Source organism: Cibotium barometz, chromosome 15, assembly GCF_041138505.1.
Source record: "Cibotium barometz isolate CiBa-2024 chromosome 15, ASM4113850v1, whole genome shotgun sequence".
Lineage (NCBI taxonomy): Eukaryota > Viridiplantae > Streptophyta > Polypodiopsida > Cyatheales > Cibotiaceae > Cibotium > Cibotium barometz.
The window spans coordinates 28,904,793-28,914,285 of NC_141060.1; the positions used below are offsets into that span (position 1 = coordinate 28,904,793).

At 39.8% G+C, this 9,493-nt stretch overlaps 1 protein-coding gene across 1 annotated transcript; it reads right to left on the reverse strand.

Moving 5' to 3' along the window:
• Positions 1 to 4,303: 4,303 nt before the first annotated feature.
• On the reverse strand, positions 4,304 to 6,751 carry LOC147631143 (uncharacterized). The gene is made up of 2 exons (XM_086809053.1): positions 6,115 to 6,751; positions 4,304 to 5,280 (listed from the first exon to the last, which is right to left on the reverse strand). The coding sequence occupies exons 1-2, from the start codon at positions 6,457 to 6,459 to the stop codon at positions 4,306 to 4,308; spliced, it is 1,320 nt and encodes a 439-aa protein (XP_086665179.1). The 5' UTR covers positions 6,460 to 6,751; the 3' UTR covers positions 4,304 to 4,305.
• Positions 6,752 to 9,493: the final 2,742 nt, after the last annotated feature.

Here is a 9,493-nt window from a genome sequence, read left to right on the forward strand (position 1 = left end):
TAGCACTAATTGATGCAGAGAACATCAATTGCAAATGTCTTTAAAATTATATATATGTAATATCAAGACATATGGCATGCACAATATTATTAGCCCTAATGCAATACTATTATCCCTAATTGATGTAGCAAACATGATGCACATAATGGAAAGTTAGCAATAGCATATGCAATATTGTGAGCTCCAAACCTTAAAAAAGTATAATCAAAAGAAAAGTCAATGTGATTATATACTTATTACCTTATAGGATAATCAATTACCTTATGGAGCAAAGAGATCTTGGAATGAAAAGAAAAGCAATTAAGAGGACAAATGAAACTTTTGAAGCTTATACACAATGTGGGAGCTTTGTCTTGAGTTGTTCTCATCGAGGGTTATGAATCTAAGAAAGGGGGAGAGAATGCCACGTCTCTTCTAAGCAAGACGCATGATCACTAAATGTTCAAATGAGAACATGACAAAGTGGCACTATGATACACACCAACACTTGCAAGCTCGTGAGTGTGAATGCTCAGTCTAAGATGAGCAATGAAAGCAGGCAAGGTTCTTGGACTATGACGAGTGGTAATGGTGTGTATGCATAGGGAACCAAGGGATCCAAGTGGACAAGTGGCCAATGTGAACACCCAAATCGAGAAATATAAAAAGCAGTGGATGAGCTATGTGTATGGCTTGTGGAGCAATTGCCTTCGTCGCATGCACAACCTGGTTCAACTTCTTTGTTATGAAAGATCATGAAGGGATGGATGAGCTATGTATAAGGCTTAGGGAGCTCATGGCATGCACAACTTGATTCAACTTTATTTAATGAAAGATCATGCACTACTCTATTCAATTTTTATGTTATGAAAGATCATTTCGTACATGACAAAACTCCATGACTTTTTTAACGATTCATATCACAAATTGACACGTCAGTTTGTTGGCATTTAACGGTCTAATCATGCTTGGCTAGGTTTCTTTTAGGGTTGCAAGGAGAAAATGCAATACAAATATGGTGTTGGTTGCACCAAGACTCGCATGGCATTGACGGTCCAATCATGCTTGGCTAGGTTTCTCTTAGGGTTTCAGGGAGAAAATGCAATAAAAATATGGCATTGGTTGCACCAAGGCTAGCATGGGTGCAATACTTCGAAGTTCTACTTCATGAAATGCATTTGAGTGTACCCTCGTGCATCGCCTCTCTCTCTCTCTCTCTCTCTCTCACACACACACACAGATGTAGGACAAACAAAAGTAGAAAAAATATTGAACCTATATACCTCTTTGCATACATGTACTTCAACTTGTGTTGAGTTGAACTAACTCTCTCTCTCTCTCTCTCTCTCTCTCTCTCTCACACACACACACACACACACACAAACACAATGTAGAACAAGGATTAAAAAACAAAAAAAAAGAAGCGTGAATTACACTAATCTCTCTCTCACACACGCACATATATATGCGTGTGCGCGCGCGTGTGCTAGTACCACTAGTACCCTGCAAACTCTGGTATTTTGGAGGAGTTCACGGGTTGTAAACATTCCAACTTGACTGGGACTCATCATAAGCTTTCTTCATTAAAAGCAACGCCTTCCACGTGATGAATACTCAAGCCTGCAGATTCTCTGTGTTCCTTCTTCTTTGAAGCATACGGCTCGATACTTTTTGCAGGCATCTAGTTCTACGTCATGACATCCTCGTGAACCCTCCCCTCCCATCCATGGAGGAGTCTGGCACACACCCCCCGCCCACAAAAAACAAAAAAAAAATATTCCCTTCATATTTTGTCCAAATGTAACTAACGTTCCGTGTATTTCCACATTTTTTATAATTAAAAAAATGTTCGTTGTGAGGGTGGGAGGGAGAAAAATTCCAGAATTCATTAACATCATCTTCTATCTTCTCTATATATCTCTATATTATATAAAGTAAGAGTTTCACAAGACTGCTACGCGGTAAGAATTTGGAGGTTCGGGATGTAGTTTGAAGATTGGAAGAGAGGTAGGCTCCTACCCCGTCTCAAAACCCAGTGAGATACCAGGTGTGTCACCTCCATCCCTTCCCACGTGCAAGTCCAAGGTTAGAACCCCAACATCATTCTCAACAAAAAAAAAAAAGTTAAGGCTTGTCACCATGGTTTGTCACAATTTGGGTAGGAAGATGCTCAAAGAACAGAACGGACTACCAAGGTACCTAATCATGTTTGCCTTCCCACATACAATTAGCATCTTATCACAAGGCTAATGTCCTAGGCTAACTTTACCAATCAAATGTGATTGGGAAAGTTTCGGGACACTAAATTACAACATGCCATTTATTTATTGCAAGGAGAGTCGAAAAGAACTATACAAGACCTCAAGGGCCGAGGCTTCCCTACATTTACAAGACTTAGGTTGTCTCAGCTCTATTAGCTTTGTTTTTTCTTGGAAGAGAGGTCCCAATGTATTAAATGCACTACAAGTCACTATTATTGGCCAATGGCCAACAAACTTTGCTAACTAGCTAAGTCAAGTTGGGAAGTCATTTGTAGGTACGTGGGACACAACTCTAATTGGTGTGTCCCCACTTACATTTATCAATTCACTTCAATATTTTGTGCCTTACAAAAAATGAGTGCAATTTTTATTTGCACAATGCTTTGAATCCTTTATTAACCTTGTTGATGGAGACATAGCAAAATAGCATGCTACGATACGTGTGACGTGCCATTTTCTCTCAAGCACATGCCAATTGGCTACATCATCAATAGAGACATCACACAATAATAGGTTACAATATGTGCCATTTTCTTTCATGCACATGCCAAGTCGCTAGATCGTATTTCATGCACATGCACCTGGCTAGATCATGTAACTGTTCAAGAAAAGATTTTGAGTGAACTTGACATGAATCCTTGTCATCATCGGTTGAAGAGGAAAATGCAAATTTTTACAAACATTTTGAGTGAACTTGACATGAATCCTTGTCATCATCGATTGAAGAGGAAAATACAAATTTTTACAAACATTTTCTTCATGATGTTATCCAATTACTACTATTTTTTGAAAAAATTGGTGGCGGCATTTTTCCTTCTCCTCTCAAGATTAGGCATATTTTCCAGAATTTGAGTAGGCTCCAAGATAAAGAGAACCCATGTTTTCTTGAAACCTGCATGTAACTACTAAATGTCTTTTTTCTAGTTTCTACACTCCCTTTATTTCCAACCGATTCTGGAAAGAGAGAATATTGAATGATGAAAGACAAAACGTTCAGAGTGTTTGCGTGGTTGCATTGCCGTGAAAATTGGCCCTTGGTCACATAATGCAACGTGCATGCACATGCACACATTGTTCAAATTTGGAAAAGTTCATGTGGCAACCAATTGCTTACTTTTCTTGTTGTGGAGAATGGCCCTTAGTCACATAATGCAACGCACATTCAGGGCACGTACACGTGCACAATCTTGAAAGGGGAGACCTCATCCCATGTTCATGCACGTGCATGAACATGGGATGAGGTATCCCCTTTCAAGATTGTACACGTGTACAATCTTGAAAGGGGATACCTCTTGAAAGGGGAGACCTCATCCCATGTTCATGCACGTGCATGAACATGGGATGAGGTATCCCCTTTCAAGATTGTACACGTGTACAATCTTGAAAGGGGATACCTCATCCCATGTTCATGCACGTGCATGAACATGGGATGAGGTCTCCCCTTTCAAGATAGTGCACATGCACATGCATGAACATGGGATGAGGTCTCCCCTTTCAAGATTGTGCACGGGAGACCTTTCAAGATTGTGCACGTGCACGCATGCATGAACATGTGAGGTCTCCCCTTTTAAGATTGTGCATGTGCACGCGCACGCTCTTCGCTTTTAAGATTGTGCACGTGCACGCACACGCGTGCATGAACATGGGATGAGGTCTCCCCTTTTAAGATTGTGCACGTGCACGCACAATCTTACGCGCATGCACATGCACACGCAGATGCCCGTGCAGAATCTTGCGCGCATGCCCATGCCCGTGCACAACCTTAAAAAGGGGAGATCTCATCCCATGTCCTTCATGGGTGGGGATCTCTCTCATCCAACCCCTGCTCATTGCCCTAAGAGGCTGTCCAGTTAGCAAGGGATGTACCCAAAAGGGAGGATCTAAACCCCATTTCACATGGGGTTTGGGTGGGGATCTGGTACATCCCCTTAAGCTGCCAACACCTAAGCTATATATGTTGATTAGCATGCCAAAAGACTCCTAATTAATTTAATGTTTCCTAACAAATGTAAGGGTGCAAATACCACAGCGAAGCAAATCTCGTGTGCACATTAAGTTCATGATATTAGTCCACCAAATGGCGCACATTTTTCAAGCTGGGCATCCTTTGAAACACTGTATCCTGACTTCCAACCTTGATGGGTGTACTCTCATCATCATCATCATCAATACTTGCTACGCTATTGAAACTGCATATTTTTTCTTCATGTGGGCGCTTTTTGCTGCATTTCAAGGGGACCCCAAAGAGCATAATTGGGCTTCTCTCCTGTTCCACAGACTGCATAATAGGGCTTCTTCCTTCTGCTACAGTGGTGGCAACTTGGGTTATAGGTTTAACTGCGGGATTAATTGCCTCGCGGAGCCTCCCAACATCATGATAATCGTAGTGATTAGAGCTTAACCTGCATGTAGAAACCTTCTTGTGCTGCAGTATGTAAGCAGTGCTTGGCATGGCATTCAAGTATGGTTCATGTATGTCTCTGCTTTTATGTATAATCTGAGTAGAACCCACTTCAACATTGAAGCTCCCTTTTCTTGCAGAAGGATCAATGGCATTGACGAGAGATCCGGCATCACAATGGTGTTGTTGAGGATGGCCATGCTCCTGATAATCAAAAGCATGAATCCTGTTTAAACCGGCTGAAGGCGGTGGTGGGAGATGATTAACTCTGCTCTCATGATTTTGTAGCTGGACAAAGGAGAGGACTTCATTGTAGAGCTTTCTGATGTGGATAAGCTCATAGAGCAGCATGGTATTGTGTCTTCTGAGCCTGTCATTCTCATTTGAGAGAGAGAATGATGTGGGATCAACCACCACACAAGCAGGTGACATTATGGGTGATGATGATGATGATGGCATAAGGGACACATCATTATAGCAATAGGAGTGCTGGTCTTCCGCGGAGCTCGTGGGTGACCCCCTGTTTAATGTTGCATTTGCTGTTTTCCTTCTATGGATCTCACATAGTAAATGCTTCCCTCCCTTCCTGAAAAATTCATTTGCAAACTCCCACCTGTCTGTCACCACCTTCCTAAAGCCCTGCATGACCCAAACCACATGTAACCCCTCATTACTAAATGTTACTTTCATCAAACCAATGCTTTACCAAGCATAAACACATACAACCCATAGTTAAGAGAATTAAATATAAGAGTAGCATCATTAAGCCCATGCTTTCAGGCCAACAGCTTATCATAAGTAGACAGTTGCATAAAAATAACCCCTGCTTAAGTAGACAGTTGCATAAAAATAACCCCTGCTTAACAAGCAGAAACAGACATAATCAATCATTAGTAGCCAGTTGACACCGTCATTAAATCCATGTTTATCAGGGGGAAATACATATAACCCCTCATTTCTAAACAACTGACATGAGAGCATCCTTATTAAACCCATGCTTATCAAGATTTGACATATGTAATCCATCATTATTAAGACAGGACCTAAGGACACAATCGTTTAATCAATGCTAATCAAGCATAAACACATCATTGAGTGTGACAATGCTTGTAATCATAGGCATCAATCAGAGCTAAACTCTCCAACTGTATTTAAGACCCAGCAATTGAAACCAAGAAAGACCACAGCCATTATAGCTGAACTGGTCAAAATTATCTGCTGGTGTAAGTATACTATAAAACACAAAGCAATCACACAGGGTAAGCATAGTTGTTGGACCTGAATTAATACATTATGCTGCTTAATTCACATTCAAGCGCCGTGCAGATAATGATTTCTTAATAAGACTACCAGGGTAACTAGCAGTCATCAAAGCTACTACAGTGATAACCCACATTCACACTAATCCTTGCAGACATTAACTGTTTAATGATAAAACCATTATCTATGGTAAGCAGGAGCTGGTAATCTTACATAAGTGTTGAGCTGCCGGACAAAGCTGGAGAAGTTGTTGTGCTTGAAGAAGTTGGGCAGCAAGTCTCGGGCGAATTCGGGAGGTTTCCAGACCACAAAAGTGGTGTTGTCTTCACCCCAGGACACAATGTGGTCGGTGGATGGGTCATCAACCAGCTGGTAAGTCTTGGTGAGAAAAGGGGCAGGCACAGATGGGTAGTAGGACATCTCAATATTGGTGGTTAAAGGACCCTGCTGCATCATGCAAGCATCAAAAGGAGAGGGCCTCATGCATGTAAAATTTGCAGATGCCTGTTGTGATGCAGCAGACCTATTCTGGGCACAGCCCACAAGCTGAATTTGCATAGAAATGCTTGTAGAAGATGTACAAGCTTAGCTGCACAGTGCTGAAGAAACAGAGAAATTTCTGTGAATTATACCTCAATTGGGCCCTGCCCACTAGGTGATTTTGCTGGGTTTGATAGCTGCTCATGTGAGGAAACAGAGGGCATGGTGTGTTGGGCCAATGAAGCTCATGTGGTGCAGGAGGAGACAGAGACAGAGACAGAGACAGAGAGCTTGCTGTGAAGTAGTGCTCCTGCTAGATGGAAATGCACACAAGTGAAAGACCCAAAAGCCAAAAAAAAAAAAAAGCATGTGGATTTTTGCTGCTTTTTTTTTTTTGCAGAAAGAGCAGATCCATGGAGGGAATTTTCCCATGCTTTTTTAATGACGAGAATGCCGCTGCTTCTTTTGCTTCGGTTGTCTTATCATTGCCCTTCAATGCTACCACCTTTTGCTTTTTTGCTTTTCTGGAAGTCCAGTACAAGCCACGAGAGTTCATGCAGTATTAATATTTAAATCTTTTAAATACTTGCTTATACTATAGATATTAGTAGTTAGTACTACTAAGTAGTTACTCCTACTTAGTACCGAAATATAATGCTCCACCACTTCCTTATGTACGGTGAATAATTATATAATATATGTTTGTTAAAAACACAAGATAGCCATTAATTAATTTAGGATGAGTGGCGGGCCTGGAGGCAATGGGCGGCCCCTTTTAATTGCACTAAACTATAATAACTTTTAATCTTAAGTGCACACACTGTCACATGTCATCTGCATATGCAAAGTCCACATGAGTCACTTTTAAGTGTCACACATATGTGTATGTCTATACCACATACCTACACATGATTGTTTCCCTACAAAGATATGGCTTCATGACCTTGTGTATGTGTGTGCACATTTCGTTGTGAATGCATGTCTATATATGTATCAACCTATACATGTAAGCGTATTAGAAATTGTGTAATCAAGCCCTCGGGCACGTAGTCTTGCTAGTGGAACAGTTGGGTCCCATTATGGGGGCTCCAGTTCGATACGTGAACGGGGAGCCAATGGAGTAATCCACCTTCCCAACATAGAAATTGTGTACTAAACGTGAAGGCACAATGCCACAAAATAAAAAAATAAAAAATGTATACTTACGTATAGGTATGGCTATGTATGAGTCAACAACCTCTATATCTACAAGGATATTGCCAAAAAAACCTATGTATGTGTATACATGGCATGTCTATACATGCACTCATAAAATTTACATATATGTATATACGGTGTGTAAAGTGTGTGCATCTATACATTACGTGATGTATTGCCGATGACATAAACATGATGCCCACTAAATAAGTTTTAAAAGGCCCACATTGATATAGATTAAAACTATGAGCAAAGCCACATTAATCCAGATTAAGTATTTGGAGAAACAGAACCGCATGATGTTTAGCGATCTAGATTAGATAGCCGCATAGACGTAGCTCATCATGACTTATGATTATTTTTAATCATACATGCAATCTTGCAAATCATCTCATTGCTCAAACAATACATATGACCACAGTCTTGCAAATCATCACTGCTCACTTGTCACACATTGTGGATGTGTTAATCCAATCTGCACCTTATAATTAGACCTTTAAAAGGTATTAACCTTCACCTAATTATACTTTTAGCTCACTAAAAGCAGAGTTGAATGGCTTAACATTTCACTCATAAAATGGTGCATGTTGAATAAATTTGGTTTTGGTGCCAAAATCACTTGGTTGACAAGAATACATTACTACAAGTTAAGGTAGAGTATTATTGAGTATTTGGTACTTTGTATCTCCATTGTATTTTAACATTGGGAAAATTGATTAGGATTAAAGAAGAGCAACAATTGTTAAAGGTGATCAGGTTTCACTATCTCCATTATATTTTAACATTGGGAAAACTGATTAGGATTAAAGAAGAGCAACAATTGTTAAAGGTGATCAGGTTTCACTATTCACAACTAAATTAAGGAACCTTGCTAGGATCATATCTAAGATATAATCTGTCCCTTTAAACAAAGAAATTAAGTGCCAAGTTTTTATAGTGATGGTATAGTGTCTATCTATGGTGTTTTTTCACTTAAACATTCAAACAAACTCATTAATGTGTTTTTTCACCATAGGAATAATAGACAAAAGCAATGAGATGAGGTAATCTCTATAAACACAAGTAGCCTCACCTATCTTTGATGGATAGGGACTAGGCACAATTCCACTCAAAAAAAGCTACACAAAGTGGAGTGTGGATTTTGCCCACATCTCATGGCCCTTTTTATATTGATCTATGCATCTCCCTACCTTCTTCTCATCAATCTCAGAACAACCTTACCATCCCAATGCCAATGTCCTGCCAAAGCTTGCACTTTGAGATGCGAATGATGGGTATCCAAACATCAATGGTTGCAACTTGACATGCAATACCAAGTCCCAAACAACTATACATCGCGTTAACTCTAGTATAGCGAAACTACTAACTTGTTGGAAAGTAATGGGTTGGACATAGGCACAAATCCATTTCAACTCAATAGGCAATCCACTCTTTCCCATAAAATTTCATCATCCCCTACAATCTCTCTCTCTCTCTCTCTCTCTCTCTCTCTCTCTCTCTCTCTCTCTAAACTTGAAATTTTACAAATGACCAAAGTGATAATTAGAAACCTAAATAAACATTATACACAAAAAATAATACATTTGACGAAAATGTGGTATCGAAATGCTTTACATACAAAAGTCCCCATAAGCTATATAGTGGTGACTAAAAAAATATCATATATAATGGACTATACTAAAATGTAGTAACCAAAATGTTTTACATAGGAAGGTCATCATAACCTATATAAGGGCCACCAAAAAACCTCATATATAATGATCTTAAACTGGAATATACAAAAAGATATAGTACATCTAAGTAGAATCAGATGGTGCCACATAATCTTAGAATGCTACATAGACATAGAGCTTCCCTCTTCAAAAAGGTGACATCTATGTATTGTCATGCGTCTGCTCTGCGACAATGCCTATAC

Coding starts and splice junctions, on each gene's coding strand:
- LOC147631143 (XM_086809053.1), bottom strand. CDS start 6,459: ATGCAAATTCAGCTTGTGGGCTGTGCCCAGAATAGGTCTGCTGCATCA. Junction 5,281..6,114: donor TCCGGCAGCTCAACACTTAT/GTAAGATTACCA, acceptor TGGGTCATGCAG/GGCTTTAGGAAGGTGGTGAC.